Consider the following 20,249-nt stretch of genomic DNA (forward strand, 5'->3'; position numbering starts at 1 on the left):
CGCCTCTAAAAAGGTGTAGTATGAACTCAGACTAGGCTGAGGGCTGGGCTCTGGTATATGTTCTGTTTCTGCCTCTTTAGGTGGCTCTACCTCACCCTCCCTTGGTGGTGATGAGGGTCCTTCTCCTTCCCTCTTCTCTGTCTCCTGTAGCCGGGCCAGAGTTTCCTGTAGAACATTTTCAACCTCCAGTAGCCGAGCTTTTTCAGTCAACAGGTCCAACTTTTCTTGCCACGTAGTTTTCTTTGGGCTCCCCCTCTCATAGGTGATTGATATCCTCGAGGGGGACGTTTCCTTGGGCGATGTAGGGGCATCTTCAATAATAATCGGGCTGCTGGACGGGGGCTGTGGCTTGCCCGTCTTTATTTTGACACTTCTTCGAGCTTTAAAGTATAGAGGGGTCTCCCTCTTTTGCTTCTCTTTTGGCTTAGGTGGCGTGCTGAGGGAGGTCAGCACAGCTGCTGCCTCCCTTGCTAGAATGTTCGCTTTCTTCTCCTTGGGTTTCAATTTTCCGGGGCTTCCTGTAGAAGACCCTGTTTTAGCCAATTTCGGGCTTCCTGTAGAAGACCCTGTTTTAGTAATTTTCGGGCTTCCTGTAGAAGACCCTGTTTTGGTAATTTTCGGGCTTCCTGTAGAAGACCCTTTTTCAATAATTTTCGGGCTTCCTGTAGAAGACCCTGTTTTAGCCAATTTCGGGCTTCCTGTAGAAGACCCTTTTTCAATAATTTTCGGGCTTCCTGTAGAAGACCCTGTTTTAGCCAATTTCGGGCTTCCTGTAGAAGACCCTTTTTCAATAATTTTCGGGCTTCCTGTAGAAGCCGATTTCGGCTTTCCTGTAGAAACAGGTGTTGCCGCCTTGGTTTGCTTTTCTGCATGGGTTTTGCTTTTCGACGTGGTTGCGGTCGCTGATGAGGTACTTTTGCTGATGTGGACCTTCTCAGCTTTGTCCGTTCTGCCTTGCAACCTTTTCTCTCTTGCTGTCAAGATGCGTGTGTCATCTTTTTCTTTGTCATCCTTTTTCTCATGCTTCTTCTTTTGCTCTTTCTTCTGCACTGTGGTTGGGGTCTTCTGGCCTGTTTCTTTCTTTCCCATGGCCACTGATTCTTTCTCCTCACTGCTGGAGGAACCACTTTCCTCGGTCAACATCCTTATGTCTCCATCTCTTTTCAAATTTCTGAATGCTTCCCATGAGAGGGGAACCTTGTATGAATGAAGCGCATCCTCCACGAGAAGTTTGATCAAACCATGGTGGGCTACCTGGTCTGGTATGCCTTCTTTTAACTTTGTGGCACACTCAATTAGAGACTGTAGCAGGAAATAAGGGATGCTCAGTTTATTTTCTACAGGAATATCAATCTGGTGCCTCAATTCAGTGAGCAACCTAAAGTGATACCCATACACAATGCTAAAATGACCTTCACAGGTTATACACTTCATGATCTGCAGGCTAACTTCATTCCATGGTGGCGCCAAACTGGTTCTACGCACCCCATTTTTGTCCTCCGAGAATTCCTCCTCTGGGGGAAAGAATTCTTTCTTGGCCTGTTGGCTCAACTTCCTTTCTTCTTTATCCCATGGCAAACCCATTGGAAGTTCAGTAATTCGACTGATATATTGTGGGGTGAGATTGAGGCTTAGGCCCCTGAAGTTCACGGTAGCCAATGTTTTGGATTTCGGCCTCAGAGCCTGCAAAAACTCTTCTGCCACTTCGTCGTCATAACCCTGCAATTTGTCACAGAAGGATATCCATTGTGCCCGTGTGAAGAGCTCCACCACCTCCTGGTTTTCTCTTAACTTTGTTGAATCAGAGGGTTCCCGTCTAATAAACCCACCCGGCATGATAAAAACTGTTGCTTTAACTAGAGGTGGCAAATGCTGAAGAAATTTGGTCTACTGAGACAGAGCGTAGAATTACGCTTCTGTCATGCACATAATCCACGAAGCTTATCTCTAAGGACCTTAACACAACTTAATTACACTGACATCCTGTAGAACGACAGTTTATGCACAGCAGACAACAATTGCAACAATTTCCCATGACCAGACTGTAGACGACGATTCTGCCACCTTCAAAAGCCAATTGCATGGAGAGTTCAGGTTTACCTTTTTATCTGCCACCTTTTGACGTGAGGAACCCGCCTTCCTGTAGAAACAACTTTCCTGTAGGAGCAACGCGCGATTTCTGGGAAAGACTGCAGTTGGTCTGCGCTCTCGGGGTTGCTTCACAGGCGTTCTGATAGCCAAAGGCTCGGAGTTTCGAACTGCAGAGGGATCCGGATGATCACTCGAGTTCCAAACGGTGAATGATAAATGCATGGGGCGATCTAGCCGATTAGATTTGAATTGGCGGAATCCGTGGCGCGGGGGTGAGCTGTCCCCGCCGGACCGTTGGATGACGTCGTCCCATCATTTGCCTGCGAGTTCACTTACTGCCGCATCATCCCCCCGCAGATCCGCCGCCGTCTCTTCTGCTAAATCCGTTTTTCCCGACGGGATTGCTCTCACGTGTGTGCTGCCCATTCCTTTTGTCATGGCCGCCACCCAAACATCCGACTAGACCATTAACTAGTCGACGTGGCCAGTCAACTGGCCATACAGCCGCTCAACCCATTCTCTTCACACTTTGCAAACAATTCAAAGTAAAATTCATGCAATCTGACGAAAGAAAGGGTCGAGACACTTACCTGTGCGGCCGCAACACGATTTTTCGGTTTTTGGACGATGATGAGTGGATTCGTTTGCCGCTGATGAATTTGCACAGGCCCGGAGATTCATGTTTACAGGCTGCCGACGATTGATTGGATTCTTTGGCGGCATGCGCCCGTGGTTTCATTGCATATGGCCAGCGCTGTGATTGGTGTACACTCTAGCGGGCTTAACTGTTACAGGACTCCCGCAGGATGTCTTGTAATAGTTCTTCCTCCTCGGGTGCATGCTGCACGACGAAGGATTTGGCCTCACGATCACGCTTCCCGAGCTCGTGGATGGCTGGGATGGATATGGTATGGCATCTCAGCATTTTTTTATCTTAAAAATTGCTTTCTCTTTGATAACTCAACGATCTGCTTTGTTGGTGCAGGTAACTTCGTTGCATGTCGACAAGGGTGGTAGGACGAGGTGATAGCAGTGTGCAAGGGTGACAACAGTAGCTTGCATGCGTCCAAACCGATCCTTAGTCGTTAGATCTCCTCATAGAATGAATTCTGGGCCGTCCCGAACTTCTACAGGAAGTTTCCTGTAGAAATACAGAGCTTCCTGTAGAAAGTTTGCGTTTCCTGTAGAAAGTCTGCACCTTCCTGTAGAAAATCTGCATCTTCCTGTAGAAAAGCTGCATCTTCCTATAGAAAAGCTGCATCTTCCTGTAGAAATCTCAAGCCGTGATGAAATTGTGCACATACCTTGGAGAAAATGAGTATTCTTGGAGGAGGTGTTGGTGAGGTCTCCTGACAGCATGATAAGGATCCTTGGCTTTGAGTTGAGAGGCTTCCTCTCCTCCATAGAACACCTGCAACCTGCATGCAATTTTACATTATGAACTTGTTGTCCTTGTCTTTTGTGCTTATTGTTTTTTTCTTTTTTTTCTTTTTTCCTTTTTTTTTTGAAAGATAACAGGGGCGCCTCAATGAGGTTTTCACCCTTGCCATCTGCCTTAAGCGCCTCAGAGAGGTTTTCACTCAAGGATCTTTTTCACATCTCTTTTTTTTTTTTTTTTGAAAGACAATAGGGGCGCCTCAATGAGGTTTTCACCCCTACCACCTGCCTTGGGCGCCTCAGAAAGGTTTTCACCCAAGGATTTTTATTATTTTTTCTTTTTTTTTTTCTCTTTTTTTTTTTTTTAAATCTTTCAGGGTATGCCCAAAGCAGAGGCAGAACCCTTCTCTATGACCATCACTGATTTCTCCATAGTTTTGATGAACTCTTGTCTGGAGAGAGGCTTCCTGTAGATCTTCAAGCGATGCCCATTGACAATCATGGGGATGGCTTCCTCATCAATGGTTCGAATAAGAACAGATCCATTGTCATGACATTTTTCCACTGCATATGGCCCCAACCATCTGGTTCTCAGCTTTCCCTTGAAATCTTTGTACCTGGAGTCATACAACAGTGCCCAATCTCCTGGCTGGAATTGCTTGTCATTGAGGTGTTGGTCATGCCACACCTTTCTCTGAAGTTGAACCACTTCCGAGTGAAGGAGGGCCTGCATTCGGTGCTCGTCCAGTCCATTCAGCTGCAACAACCTTTCTTGCTGTGCATGGCTGAGATCTAGGTCCAGCTGAGCTGCCATCCTCAAAGTGTTGTACTCAAATTCAATGGACAGTAAAGCTTTCTTCCCATAGACCAGCTCATAAGGTGTGAAGCCGGTGGTGGTCTTCCAGGTGGTGTTGTAAGCCCATGTGGCCTCAACCAGGCGATCTGCCCAGTCCTTTCTGCTGCTGCTCACCACCTTAGTCAAGATCCCTTCTAAGGCTCTATTGGTGACTTCCACCTGGCCATTTGCTTGAGGGTGATAGGGGGTGGAATTCCTATGCTTGATCTTGTGATGAGCTAGTAGGTCTTCAACTAGGTTGGATGTGAACTGGCTCCCTTGATCGGTGACTAGCTCTCTTGGGTAGCCAAACTTGTAGAAGATATTTTCTCTTAAGAACTCGGCCACCTTTTCTTCTGTTGCTGCTTTGATTGCTTTAGTCTCTGCCCACTTCGTCAGGTAGTCAGTACACACAATGATGTAAGACCTTTGCCTTGAAGGAGGGTTGATTGGACCCACAAAGTCCATACCCCACTTCTCAAATGGCTCAAGAGTCACTTGAGGTTGGAGAGGCATCTCATCCCTTTGAGTTGGTTTCCCCATTCTTTGGCATTGGTCACATTGGCTGATATATCTTCTGACATCTTGATGAAGTGTGGGCCAATAGTAGCCTGCCTGCAGGATTTTGAAGGCAGTCCTCTTTGTTGCAAAATGTCCTCCACAAGGCCCATCATGACAGGTGAGGAGGATATCAAAGACTTCCTCCTCCCTTACACAACGCCTTAAGATCTGATCGGGGCCAAGCTTGAACAGATTGCCCCCGATCCAAGTAAATGAGGCACTTTTTCTGATGATTCTGCTCTTCTCTCTTGAAGATAGGTGCGGAGGGAACTGTGCTGAAACAAGGTAGTTTGCTATATCAGCAAACCATGGAGAGAGTGCTGAGATAGCAAACAGATGTTCATCGGGCATCTGGTCATCCACTGTTCCATCCTCATCTGCAGACAAATCCAATCTAGATAAAAAATCAGCAACAACATTTTCTTTACCTGGTTTGTCAACAATGGTCAAATCAAACTGCTGCAACAAAAGTAACCATCTAATAATACGAGCATTCACATCTGGCTTATTCATTAAATATCTAATTGCAACATGGTCTGTATGTATAAATGTTTGGTAGCCAGTGATATAATGTCGGAACTTGTTCAGTGCATGGACCACAGCCAAAAACTCTTTCTCGGTTACAGTGTAATTCAGTTCAGCTTTGGACAAGTTTTTGCTAACAAAGTAAATGGCATATGGAAGTTTTTGCTCAACTTGTCCTAAAGCTGCACATATGGCTTTGTTCGAGGCATCAGTGTGGATGTGGAAAGGTAGGGCCCAGTTTGGACCTCTCAAGATTGGGGCTGACACCAACTTGTCCTTTAATTCATCCAAAGCCCTCTGATAATTGTCAGTCCATTTAAACTCCACATCTTTTGCCAACAAGCCAAACAATGGCGAGGCTAGCTTGCTGAAGTCTTTAATGAATCTCCTGTAATACCCTGCTAATCCTAAGAAACTCCGAACATCCCTTACCTTTTGAGGAGGTGGAACCTTCTTGATGAGAGCAATTTTGTTAGGATCCACCTGTAACCCTTGGCAAGAAATGGTATGACCTAGCACGGTCCCTTCAGTCATCAGGAATTCACATTTTTCAGGACTAAGGGACAGGTTCATCTCAATGCATTTGGTTAGGACTTTTCCCAGATTGGACAATGCTTCCTGGAAGTTGGCCCCATAAGGAGTGAAGTCATCCATATAGATTTCCACTGCATCATGGACCAGCTCCGAGAAGATGCTTAAGACAGCTCTCTGGAAGGTAGCAGGAGCATTGCATAGCCCAAAGGGAAGAACTCTGTAGGCAAAGGTACCCCAAGGACAAGTGAAGGTGGTCTTATCTTGGTCTTCCGGGCTTATTTGGATTTGGTTGTACCCGCTAAACCCATCCAGGAAAGAGAAGAACTTCTTTCCTGCCAGTCCATCCAACACTTGATCTATGAAAGGTAGAGGGAAATGGTCTTTCTTGGTAGCTTTGTTCAGTTCTCGGTAGTCCACACAGATTCTCCACTTCCCATTTTTCTTGGGAACCAACACCAGAGGGGACACCCATTCACTATCTGAGATGGGGTAAATGAATCCGGCATCCAACAGTTTTTGCAATTCTTCCTTGACAATGTCCTTAAGGGCTGGGTTCATTCTCCTCTGAGGTTGCCTAACCGGTTTACAATCCTCCTTGATGTATATGTGATGGGTACAGACTGAAGGATGGACTCCTTTCATCTCCTTATAGCTCCAAGCAAAAGCATCTAGATGGCTGGCCAACAGGCTACACAACTCCTTTTCCTGGGAAGCAGATAGGGAGGAGCTGATCTTTAACGTTCTCTTAGGGCCGAACTCCACATTCTTAACTCTGGGAGTGACAGGGTTGGTTGTACAAAGATCCACTAAGGTGCTGGCTTGGGCATCCTCCACCAATTTCTCTAAGGATAGTGCACTAGAAGGTGGATTCTGGATCAAGGTCTCAATCAAGTCATCCTCGGTTGGGGGGTCTCTTCTAGTGGTATCTAGGGTGCACAGAGGTGCTGAGTACACTTCATCCTCTTCTCCTTCCTCCAACCAAAGTGGTAAGTCATGCTCTAAGGAAGGTTGGGCAGGAGGATATAGGACTAGCTGCTTGGAAATAGGACCATTTTTGATGGTCATGTTTCCTGCACGACAACTTATGTAAGCATCTGTAGTGGCTAACCAAGGCTTTCCCAAAATAAGAGGATATCCAGTAAGCTTTGCCTTGGGTTGCAGAACCAAGAAGTCTGCAGGGTATTCCCAAGAGTCGAAAGAGACCAAGACATCCTCCACAATCCCTTCGGGAGTCACAGTGGAGCGATCTGCTAGTTGCAGTACTGTCGAGGTCTTCCTCAAGGAACCCTGAAGATTGAATTTGAGCATGGTATCCCTGGTCATCACATTAATGGCAGCCCCTAGATCAATCAAGGTGTGAGGTATGATGGTGCCATTGATGTGGACATCTACTACAGGACTCCCAGGATCTAGGTACTTTGGGCAGATGACTTGTCCTAACATAAGGTCAGACAGTTGTCCTAAGACATTGATGTTTGAAGCATCTCTCTTTCGCCTGCCTGGGTGTTTAAAACACTTTTCCTTAACCAGTTTGTTGTATATAGGCACATCCTTGATGGCTTGGAGAAGTGGTATTTTCACACACAACTGCTTGAGCTCTCCCAAAAGCTCATCCTCTTCTGGGTTGGGTTGTGTGGTGGCTGTTAGTCTCTCAGGAAAGGGTGGAATAGCCTTTGGTTCACTTTCCTGTTTATCTTCCTCATCCTCTGGGGGAGGAGGTTGGCGATCCGGAAGAGTCTTTTCAGATCGAAGATTGTTCTCCTGGATCTCCACAGCATAAGTAGGGCATGATGTTTCCCCAGTGTATACCTACTGGGCCTATCTATTGTTGGGGTTCGGGTTCGGTTGAGCAGGTATTTGAGTTTGCCTTGGAGGAGCAAGAGGTAAGGGTTGAGGTTGAACTAGTGGTGGAGGCAAAATGGCAGGAGGAGTGTTGTACTGGGGCCTCCACCCCGACTGAGGTGCATTCCACTGAGGCTGTGGCTGGGCATGTGAGTGATAGGAATGAGTAGTGGGTTGAGTAGGGTACTGAGGTGGGTAAGACCATGGAGGAGGCACAGACCAAGAAGGATGAGCAGGGGGACCCTAGGAAGGCATAGGAGTCGATTGGTTGGGGCTGTAATAAGCTTGGGGTGCCCCTTGCATCCCCTGCTGGTAAGGTCTGGGTCCTTGTGGCCTCCTTTGGTTGAGGAAATAGAGAGGTTCAGTGGGAGCTTCTATCCCTTGGTACATGGCTTTAAATCCAGGTAAAGTTGGACACTGGTTTGTGGGATGGTCCTCCTCACAAACGAAACACACTTCAACCGAATGCAATGGGAATTCGTTCTTAGGGTGTCTCCTTGTACATCTAGGGTAGAAGATAGCCAAGGCTCTCTCAGCTTCTTCCTTCTTCTGCTGGATCCTGAATGTGTCCAGTTGCATGGCAATGGTCTGTCTCACCTCACTCTTAAGATCTTCTAATTGATTTGCAAACTCATGTTTGGAGAAAGGGACACCAGCTGAGAGGAGGTTTCCTCTACCTCATTTCCGAGCTGCCCTGGAGTGGTTTCTAAACACAGTCTTGATGTCCTCATAAGGCAGTTGGTAAATATCCCCCCCAGCTAACATGTGAAGGGTATCTAAGAGGTCTTCAGGGACTCCTCGGAGCAGGACCAACTTGAGGGATTCAGGGTCAAGTGTGCACCTGGCCCGCTTATAGCTAAGTTGGAACCTCTCCTCATAATCCTCTAAGGACTCATCATTTCCCATAGTCATCCGAAAGATTTCTCCCTTGGTTTCCTTGGACCTACAGTAGTCCCGGTACTTGGCATTGAAAGCTTGCTGCATCTGAGCCCAAGTGGTGATACTATTCCCAGGTAAGCCCATGAACCAGCGTAATGCTGCATCCTTAATAGTTGAAGGGAAGAGTTTCAGCTTCTGCTCATCTTCAGTATAGTCATAGGTTCTACAAAGGACAACAAACTCAAACAGGAAGGTATCAGGATCTTCAGTAGTCAGTCCATGGAAGTGAGGTAAAGTGGAGGGGCTAATGTTCTTCATTTTCATCTCTCCATTGGTCTCTCGGATGGGAAAGGCACCTTCTATTATCTCATCTTCTCTTCTATTGTCAGCCATAGCTTCAGATGGGATGGTCTCTAATTCTTCTTCTGCTATAGGATCTTCGTATATCTCAGGAGGTTCACCTATAGGTTCTTCTGGATCACTGTCACCGAAGAAGAGAGAAGGGTGACTCAGTGATGTGGTGGGGGTGTTGGGTAAGAATTTGCTTGTTTTATCTCGATTCCTACGAGGCATGAAATGGAAGGACTTTTTTTGATTGCTTTTGTTTTTCTTTGGTACTTGCAAAACTGAAACAGATTGATCTACAACTAACTATCTTACTGAAATAAAGATGTAGAATTAAATTGAAAGCAGGAAAGAACTAATCTACTTTGCTCAAATGAAATTGCAGGAATGGAAATGCTAGTCTACGCTTGCAGAATTGAAAGGCTAATCTACGCTTGCAGAAACGAAATTGCAGAATTGAAATGATAATCTATGAAAGCGAGAAATGCTAATCTATGAAAGCAGGAAATGTCTATGCTACTTTTGCAGAATGGAAATGAAATAAACTACTTGGCAGAAGGCAAGAGTAAGAAAATAGAAGAAAAGCAACAATTACTAATACTCTGACGCTTCCCTGGCAACGGCGCCAAAAAGATGGTGGGCTCCAGTATTGTAGCAATAATGCTACAACTCCTGGAGCTTCCTATCTCTAATTTTATCAACCCGGTAGTTCGTAACAAACTTGGAAGCGACGGTGCTGTATGCACAAGTACTAGCTCTTGTCGCAGCTGTCACTTGGTCAGCTGGCACAAGTCCGTTAGGGCTCAAGCCAACTTCTATATGTCCTCAGAAGAAGCTTTCTAAATGATGAGCGAAGGCTATCTTAAAGGAAATTAACCTACTTTGCAAGAATGAACTGAAAGCCAACCAAACATGGAAACCCTAGTAAACCCTAATCTGACTAACTTAATCCTTACAATGAAACGATGGGAATGTAACTCCTAAAAATGATGCCATTACTTCTAGTGATATGAGATGCATGAATTTAAACTACTTCTATTGAAGAGAACATTGTTTTTATGTTTTTGCTTAGGTGGTTGGAGTTATTATGATTTGGTTTCTTATTAGGTTTTGACTGTGTAGGAGTAGTTCGAAGGGAAGGAAGGTGTTATCACTAGGAACTATAGTTCATATATATAAGGTTGTCCATAAGTTTTTATAAAGTCTTGAAGTCTTGTAAATAGGTTTATTAGTTTATGTCAATTTCAAATTTGAAATTCAAGAGTTGTGGATGAGAATTCGTGTAAAGGCAAGATCATTAGACACCCTCCATCATTGTTAGTTATGTCATGTCATGTCATTGGTACTTTGCGCAGCTTCGCAGCGCGGGTATGATGTCTTTGGTACTTGCGCAGTTTCGCAGCGCGGGTGTGATTGGTCAGTTTTGCTGCGAAATAATGTTTGCGTGTTTTCGTAGCGCTCTGTTTGTCAGCAATTTCGTAGCGCATCCTCTTAAATTTGAACTGCCCGCGCTACAAAATCGAAGTTTCAGGGTTTTTTGCAGCGTTTTTCTCTGAATGTCTAATCCGAGAGTAGTGAGTCACAAATCCGGTCATGATTGTCTTTTCACACCCTTTCTATGTCATGATTAGCCATTATTTTCCATAAGGTCCGAAGTCATATAGTTGTGTGTCAGTTTGAAGGACGTTATAGGAGATGGTCATTTCATAATGAGTCCTTTATATCATATGAATGTTTTTGCTATATGAAAAGCCTGAGCTTTGTTTTAAACGGACTACTGCAAGCGAGCCTGCTCTCTACAGCTAAAGATTGTTTTCGCGCTGCAAACCACCATCATTCCCTTGTGTAAAAATACTTAAAGAAGCATGGAAAGAAAGGAGCACCGTTCTGGTAAATGTGTGAGAACAGAGCCGGAGGGGTTAGATGTAACTCTCAGGAATGAGGAGGTAGCAAAGGCATTTCGAAGTGCTGGTTGTTGGCGATTTTGTGAAAAATTAAAGGGTGGACATGCAGAAGTGACCAAGGCATTTGCATTGAACTTCACTGGACTGAATTCGAAGGTGGCCATGTTGGAGTTTCCGGTGTCCCCTGAAGTCATTTCTACTGTCACAGAAATCCCGAGGGGTGGCCAAGAGTGGTTCAAGAATTTCAAGTTTGACATGGGTCCGTGTAAGGAGTTCTTGAAGGCACCTTATGTAGATGAAGATCTCACTAAAGCTGTCCCAAGGAGCTATCTAAAGGAGAATTATGCTATGCTATTGACATGTATCCAGAAGTACCTGACATGTGAGGGTAGGTACAACAAAGTTTACTCATACCACTTCAAGCTGCTGTTACACTTCACTGGTAAGAGTTCAATAGACATACCTTTTTACTTGTTCAGGAGTATTAGCAAGATGTGTGATAAGATTCAGTTAAAGAAAGATGCTTATGAAACATCTCTTTTTCATCATGGTCTGGTTAAATTGCTGGTGTTGGATAGCCTACATAAAATTGGTAAAGACTGGGATTCATTTGTGTTTATGGCCGGTTTCCCAAGTAAAACGGGCCTCACTCCATTACCTGTAAGAGAAAGAGAAGAAAGGAGTGAGGAAACTACTTTGGCTGAAATTAGGAGAGAAATAACAGACCATAAGAAGCCCAAAGCTAAAACAAAGAAATCAGAGAGGTCTGTAACAGTTAAAGAAACACCTGAAGCATCAATGAAGAAAACTCCTAAGCCAGCAGTTAAAGAGATACTTGAAGCATCAGTAGATAAAACTCCAAAATCATCTAGAGTATCTGAAAAGGAAACCCCTAAGTCATCTCCTAAGGAAACACCTCAGTCATCAAAACAGAAGACTCACAAAAGAAAAGATGAAGCTAAATCCAGTGAAGTTGAAAGGGTTTCAAGGGTGAAAACTAGAGGCCAACTAAGCAAAGAAAAAGGAAAGTCAGTCCCTGTGGAAGAAAGTCCTATTTCAAAGGGTAGTTTAAATGACTTACTTGAAGCCATTGAATTGGAACAAGATCATCCAATCCAAATTGAACCACTTGAACTTGAGCAAGATCAATTGGTACCACCAATGCATATTGATCTAACACAATCCTCACCTGAAAGTTCTAAAAGGTCAAGGGCTTCTAAAAGGTTAAAGTTTGAAGAACCAAGTGAAGAATATGCCTTTAAACCACGCAGACCAGTGACTAGAAGGCAAATTAAAGAAGTGGAGAGAGCTCAGAAAGAGAAAGCACCTTCGGAAATGCCTAGGACAGAGGCACTTGAAATCTTCTCTGAAACAGTCCAAGCAGCTAAAAGCAAGAACAAGGATAATAAGGTTGTTATCAGTCAAAGTGGAAATGTGATTGCCATTAAGAAACAAGCTGGAGCAAGTAAGGAAATACTTCAGGTTCAAAATGTTTTTAAAGAAAAGGCAGTAAAATATACAAGCTATAAGAAAGCTGTAATGAAAGGTAAAACAAGTTTGATCAGTCAAGCTAGCTCAGTATCTGATGCCTATGTATGGACAGTGCCAGCTCTGAAGCAGGCAAAGATTATGAAACAAATGAATGCAAGTCTAAGAGCAGAGAACAAGAAGTTGAAGGAAGAAGTCATCAGCCTGAAAGGGAAGCTAGACAAACTAGCTAAATGATCCAAGGAGGAATGTGCTTCCCAAATTTTGATATATTTTGGTTATCATCTTTTTAAAAGCTTTTTGAGACTTTTTGATGTCCTTGCACCTGTATAGAATGACTGAAGAAATCACAGACTTGAGTTATTGTTGCTGTAAGGTTCATGTGTTTAATTTTGATGACCTACAGCAGTTTCGTAGCGCGCTACGAAACTGCTGTAGATGACTGTTTATATTGAAAACTTGAGTTTGAATGCTGAGGTCAGCAAATGTTTAAAGAGATGACTTAATGCCAGCATGGAGACTATAGAAAGTCAGTCAGATGTTTAAAAAAGGATGCCAGGTGTAAGTATTCGAAGAAAAGGTGAAGTTTTATCTTTTGTTGAAAGTTTCACTTTATGTCCGAGTTTTTAGGGTTATGATAGAGCTGCTGAGGTGTTAAGTGATACACTTGTCTAGTTATGGGATGGCCAGATCATGAGTTTTCTTCAGTCACACGGGACTATCCAAGGATTAAATGGCTTGAAACTGGATCATTAATACATGAACACCGATGGGAGGCAGCAACCATGAATATAGGCTTCATTTTCTTATTGGTTGATGAATCATCTATGCATCAGGCATCCGAAGCTGTTCATACATTGAATCTGCTGTCAGTTTGGTTTGGTTATTATTGTAATGCTACAGGTGGCAAGCTCCAAGAACGCAACAAAGTATACGAGTAGAAAGACTTAAAGTGCCAATGTGATGGAGTCCTCTGTTTTCGTAGCACCATATCTCTTGTAATCAATTAGTTTGTTTATGATATAGTTAAGGTCATTAATGTCAAAATTCCGAGCTCCCTTCATGCTTGTTGAGGAGTCTCATGCAGTAGTGTTTTGATTGGCTATATATAGGAATAACTTTTATGTAAAAAAGGTTGGATACTTTATAGAAAAACAGAGTTGTTTTGGGCCATTGTAAGACCTTTTTTGACAGTAATAGTAAAACAGAGTTATTCTCTTCTCAAGATTCTCGATGGATTGTCATGTTCAAATATAATGATGGTGTTTTATACTTTATGTTCTTTTATAGTCTTGTTGTAATGCAATCACTCAGAATTCATAATCTTATGCTTTGACTTCCTGTGTGTTCAGCAAGCTATGTTTTGGTGGAGTATGTTTGACATGTAATGCTAAGAGCCTTGATTTCCATGAGATCACTGTGTTTTCCTTGTTTACTTAATATTATAGACTCCATAGCCCAATGAGAACCAGTTTGATGTGTTTCCAACCAGTTATGCTTTCATAAGTGAATAAAGAGTTAGCCATCTAGTGTTTGAAGGATTTTATCAAGAGTTTGTGAGAGAGCCCTCTCTGATCAAAGAGGCTAATCTTTGATCTAAAGTTAGGTTTGAAAGAGTTACATGAAATCTTGCTTGGTTGCAGCCCTCAGTAGTGATTTTGTGATAACAGAAGGCTTGGGAAAGGTCAGGAGGGCTAGGAGAGGTTCCAGGGGATCCCTAACATCATTCCACAGAAGTCCACAACGTTCAAGTGCTTGGCAACCGAGTTTGCAGGCTTCTACAGGATGTTTGCAGGGGATCCTACAGGAAGCTCGGAATTTCTACAGGAAGTCTGCTAACTTCTACAGGATGTGCTGCGGTTGGAGTTTTTGGTGATGGAGGAGTGACGGAATGAAGTCAATGTTGAATTCGTCTTCTGCAGAAAATATGAAGTTGAGAATCAATCAGAAAATTTTGAAATTGTTGCTTTGACTGGAGCCGTTATCGTCCTCCCATCTGAAAGAATATGCGGCTGTGGTTTCAAATTTTATCGATAATTTAACGTTAACAAATTACCTCTGATGGGTGCAGTAAAGTACCTCTGTCATACATATATCTTATAAGGAAAAAACATGGCTTCAATATCAGTTAAGATCACAGTCTCGACATAATTAGAAACAGTAGTAACCATTACAGTCTCGACCTAAATGAAAGGTAAGGAACCCAGTATCACAATCTCGGTGGACCTATTTCATAGCAGTCAATGTATATATGTGAGGGAAAGAACCTTAGAACCCTTACTGTCTTTTGTATAGTCTCAGTCTCATTGTCTCGGCTTAAGAGAGATCACAATGATCCTATAGTTACAATCTCAGTCTCGGCATACTTATCATAGAAAACACTCTCGGCATGCTCAATGTCAACATGATGATCTCAGCAAGAGTATAGTGATGATCCAAGTATAGATGGAGATATGGTGCAACAGTCACCTTGATGAATGTCATAATGAAGACATAGAATCAAGGTCATAGTGAAGATCTCAAGAAGCCAAGAGACCTCATTAACATGGTGAAGAAGTAGTAATGAAGATCTCAGTGATGGCCTCAATGGTGTAGCAATGAGGATGATCTCAGCAGTGACAGAGAAGAGGATTGGTGTTTTGGTTTTGGAGTGGTAGAATAGGTCAAGGGTTTTCGTCTTGGCATTCGTCAATTGAATATCTCTATAAGAAGAATTTTTGTGCGGGTTTTCCTCATTTTGGCCCTGCCAGGATGCCAATATCTGTTCTTGTCTCTTTGTTTTTTATAATAGTTCTATGAAGTAATCACACACACTAATAATAAAAAGAAGATCAAGCTAGGAAAAATTGAAAAATAACTTTACAAATTGTTATAATGCTAAGAAGAATCACTTTAATTCTAATTGCCCTAGATTCTTCGACAGCTTGGGTATCCACAGAACTCACACTCTAACCCATCCCTCTATGCTAAGTGGATTATTTGTACTCTGGAAGGAAAGGAAGGAAATTGCATTTACACAGTAAAAATTTCTACTGGGAAATGAACCTTCAATCATTTATCAATAAGCATTACCCTGGATAATTTTAAGATTAAATGTACCTTTCTGCCCACAGTATATGGAAAGATTGGAAGGTTATAAAGCCAACCTCCATATAATTCACCTTGGCATCCCCACAATAAATAACTTTTGATAAATGGCTTAGGTTGTGAACACATATATTCTGGTTATCCCAATTCCCCAACTCCGCTTGGCAATAGGTATTGACCTGTTGTAGTTACTTACTTCACCTTTCCATCCCGTAAAAGGAATCCCTTCCTTGGAGATTAATTACCATAAACTGTGGACTTCCACACAACTTAGCTTATGCGAACTGAAAACTTTTTATTCATTTAGAAAAACAGGAAATAATATATTGTTTAATCAAACTCTAGTCATTAGTGACTTTTGTTGGGTTGCAGATCATTGTCTATACCTAGAATCACCATAGGTGGCCTCATCCTCTAGCCCAACCTCCAAATGATCAACTAAACAAAGCTCCATCGATAATTTCGAAGGGTGAGAAGTGACAAGAAATTAATCACGTCAGGGTCTTTAATTTTGGACTTTCCTTGATTTTAGTTTTTGCATGTCATATGGCACTTTACTAGCTATATTAAGTGTGGGTTTGAAACTTATATGGTTTTCTTCCAAACCAGTTTTGTAGCCCTTAGTAGCACCATTTTTCAGTTGAAAAGCACCATATATGTCTTGTCATCATTAATAATAAAAAGAAGCATTACCCAACAAAAGCAAAAACAAAAAGAGTTCTGAAGCTTCCATTCCTAAACTTGAACTCAACTTTTTACCAAATAAACACAAGTCTTTAGTGACACAGAGAATAATTAACAGGTCCAAAAGGGTTCCTTCACTTGAGGAGAAAACAAATCAAATAAAAAAATATCACCAAAAACTCATTCGAACTCAAGTAAAAGTCAAAGACTCCCACATAACTCCCAAAATTTTTGGAACTCAATAAAAATTTGGTTGCAAATAAAAATGCTACAAAAGCAATAAAAATTTGGTTGCAAATAAAAAATGCTACATAATCAATAAGCTCCAATTGACTCAAGAGGCACTCATAACAAGACATTTTCACACCAAAATGTGAGTACTGGAAAACAAATTTCGTCAATTTTTGCAGAAGTTTCACTCAGAAAGAAGTAGCCTCAGTCAATCCCTACTACTACACAAATAATTGTCATGTTTTTTTTTTTTTGAACGCAATCAAATCGAAGTAATTTATTTATTTTATCTTTCCATGTCAAAAATTCGATCCACGACCTATTTCATTTTGGAATGTGATGCTTTCAGAAACATCAGGACAATTATGGCAATATGTTCGTATTAGTCTCTTGGCACTGTCTTTTTAGCGAGGGGATTGTTAGAAGGTTGGGTCAGTTCATCATCAATTTGAATGAATAAGAAAAGGGTTGAATTATAAAAATCGAAAAGCATGGAAGTTGGTGATCCCATAAGACTATTTTTAGTGTCATGGACATAAAAATATCATTCATTCATTCATTAAAACAATGAACCATAATCAAACAAATTTAAAAATAACTCCATTACCATCCTCAACTAGAAAAAAAAATCGATCATATGGACCCAATAATTAATGAAAATGACATCGTATCTCGGTCGCAGACCTCAAAATTATATATTGACAGAAAGCATATAACATCAACATTATCATTAGGTTTTTATGTCACTATATTTTCCATTGCATCACCGCTTGACACTACGTGTCATGCAATTGTTGTTGAAACATTATCTATAAACTGAAGGGAATATCATTTTTTGTGGGTCATTTGGTGGAGAAGTAATCATCAATTCAGTGGTTCTTCCACATACTTTACTAGTGGATTGTCGAACTTGCAAACTCTTTTATTTGTTTAACAAGATGGCCAGAGGAAGATGCCACAACAACAAGCAGAAAGGATTTTCCCCATTAGAAAATAGTGAAGTTGCAGCTAGTTGCTCTTCCTGGGATGAAGATAAAAATGAAAAAATATCCCAATCGGTCAAAGAATTTAAATTATCTGAGTTGCAACAACTAGTGAATGAAGTTGTCTAGTAGCACCTAGATTAAATTCTGAAGCTCAGGGTAATAGGATATTGTCACAAACAACAAAATTAAGTAATGCAGGAGAAGGTAGATAGTGTGAGTTGTTTGCCTGAAATCCAAAGTTCAGGAGTTTTGGTCTGCATCACTCCTTCACCGAGAACTCAACAAGGCACAATGTTGTACTAGCAGCAGATCCAATCCAATATCCTATAGTACATCCTCAGGATGCAGAGGCAAAGTTCGATGAAAGGAATGGGAAAAAGGTAAATGGAATATCTTGATCCTGGGATCAAATCTCTCTTCCAAGATCTCTCCTTCAAATTAGGCTTTGAACAGTGGCCTTTTACGTGCTTCTTTCTCCATTCGTCTTACAACCCTCTCTACAGGGAAAATGCTCATTATAGAGAATGCCATTCTAGAGAATAGGTAGCTAAATGGTACATATAATACTAATGCCAACTTTCATTGAAACCAAGGCATGTAATCTAGATGTAGAAATTCAAACGATCCATAGGATATCTATAATGATAATGCGACCTTTCTGTTTGTTGGAGTTGAAAGTTTGAATCCAAATCACATAACCTTTTTTTTTTTAGAAGAAAAAAACAAGCTTTCATTCCATTAAATAGAGAAATTTACATTATCATAGGTCTTTATCAGATCATGATCATCCGAAAAGAACACAGTTGTACTCAAGATAGAGCAGTCAGATAGGAGGAACAAAAAAAACAGGGGAGTTGCAGGGATCCCCACCAAAACAGGATTCAGCAAAAAAACAGTGACCAAAAACCCGCAGCAAAGATGGTAGTTAAAATTCAAAGAAACCCAAACCTCAACCCCGGTCAGCTGAGAATTTTTCAAAGAACATTAGCCCGGGCAGATGCAGAGGCCAGCTTTGGAGAGCACATCAACTTCCATGTTTTGCTCCCGAAAAACATGGTGGAAGGAGACATCAGAGAAAGAGGGGAGGATGTTTTGAATCGACTCAATCCAATTGCAAAGTGCAGGAACCTCAAGTGAACAACGATCACGAATCCAATTGATTAAGACAAAGGAGTCCTCGAATGTAAGTTACTTTGTCAATGACCAACCAAGAAGAGCACTTGAGAGACCCCCACAACGCAATCAGCTCAGCTCTGCAATTGTCCCCCCAACCACCATACCATGAGAAATGATATTGGACAACGAGGTCTAAATGAAGCGAGACATCGCATCCACGAGTCCCTTCCGAGGAGGCACCATCAAAGAAGTAGATAGGGTAGATTATAGTCAGATTGACATATGAGATAGTCCGAAGAGAGTGATTCAGAGTCTAGGGACCAATTTCCATGAAATAAGCAGCAATTTCCATGGCAGCGTTCAAAGTCACTAACCGAATGCCTTCGAAAACCAGAGCATTCCTAGCGTGTTAGATCCCCCAAAGTACATAGAGGGGAAGGGTTCTATAAGCTTTAGCTCTGAAGTTCCATAATCAGAAACATTCGAGAATAGAGGATGCATCGTTGATTTGTGGGACACCCAAAATTGTGGTAACCCCAACCTAAATGTCAATAGCAAAGGGGCAGTGAATAAGCAGGTGGAGGCAGTCCTTACAGTATCGTCTACACATGCAGCACCATCCCGGACCAATGAAGCCTCTTCTAAGAGGATTGTCCCAAGTTAGTATGCGGTTGTGAATGGAAAACCATGAGAAGCACTTTGTCTTAAGGGGGCATCCCACTTCCACTTCCAAAACATAGAGGTAATGTCAGAGAAGAGCAGTGTTTGGGAAGTGGAGGTAGTATGTTCATATGCTTCCTTGACCGAAATTCGGTCATTCCCGTGGTGTCTGTCGCACACCAGTACATCAGCTCGCTATGATATGTTTTTGCCTGCCCTGCAGAGCATGCTACGATACCTTTGCCATTCAGCCATCAATTCCTCTGAAAGTCCAATCTACCAGGCATGTGGCTGAATGGGCATCCACACGCAGCCACGGCCACGACAACTCCCAAATTTTGGCAAGAGTGTCTAGCCCCTTTGTGTTAAGGTCATTGATGATTGTGAAAGGGAGAAGGTGGAATCCGTTGAATCCTTTGATGGCGTCTAAGTTTGCCTTTACATAGATTCCATTACCCACCCTCCAACTCAAATTTCTGCAAAGCTAGGGGATGGTGAGTCGGAGGTCGCTCCAGATTTTTTTGAATGGTTGCTTGCCAAAGGGACCCCCACAGCAATCCACTCCTCCAAGCTTGCCTACTTGATATATTTCTTGAACATGATTTTTTGCTAATTGTAGGAAGGCCAGATGCGTACGCTAAGTCATTTGTTTTGGTCTCCAGTGTTTAATGAAATAGGGGACCTGGTTATGGAAGACTATTATATTTATGCACTATGTGCATCACCTTCATGGTGATTGTCATTTTAATTAAACAAATAGAGAGGAAACACTTTAAAATGAAAACCAAAAAACAAAAATATCTCAACAAAATCTGCAAAAAAATGTAATCTGAATAATGCGGCAACAAAGTTCATCCAACGCAGCAACAACTTAAAATTAACAGATATCAAATTCAAAAAGGTATGTAACTCCATATTGAACCCTAACAGATGTGGATGGGCTCAAAATTTTTCTCACCTGGAGAAACTGCTGCTGGTTGGGGGCTTAGGTGATGAAAATTATGTTAACCAATTTCTACCCTATGGTCGACGACGTGCTTCCCATACTTGAGGACTTTTGCCCCATGTACCGATTGCCAGGTCCATGAAATTCCACTGACAAAT

At 42.2% G+C, this 20,249-nt stretch overlaps 1 protein-coding gene across 1 annotated transcript in view; it reads left to right on the top strand.

The window, feature by feature from the left end:
- LOC149205767 (uncharacterized) overlaps positions 1–19,881 on the top strand; it is a 41,991-nt gene extending 22,110 nt beyond the window's left edge. Inside the window, exon 4 of the mRNA XM_089397501.1 lies at positions 19,765–19,881. Coding sequence (XP_089253627.1) covers positions 19,765–19,881 — 117 coding nt within the window. The remainder of the gene's footprint in view (positions 1–19,764) is intronic.
- Positions 19,882–20,249: the final 368 nt, after the last annotated feature.

This window comes from Pinus tabuliformis, chromosome 1_2 (genome assembly GCF_031772625.1).
Source record: "Pinus tabuliformis cultivar Carrire ecotype Pingquan chromosome 1_2, CPIR1, whole genome shotgun sequence".
NCBI classification, from domain to species: Eukaryota; Viridiplantae; Streptophyta; class Pinopsida; order Pinales; family Pinaceae; genus Pinus; species Pinus tabuliformis.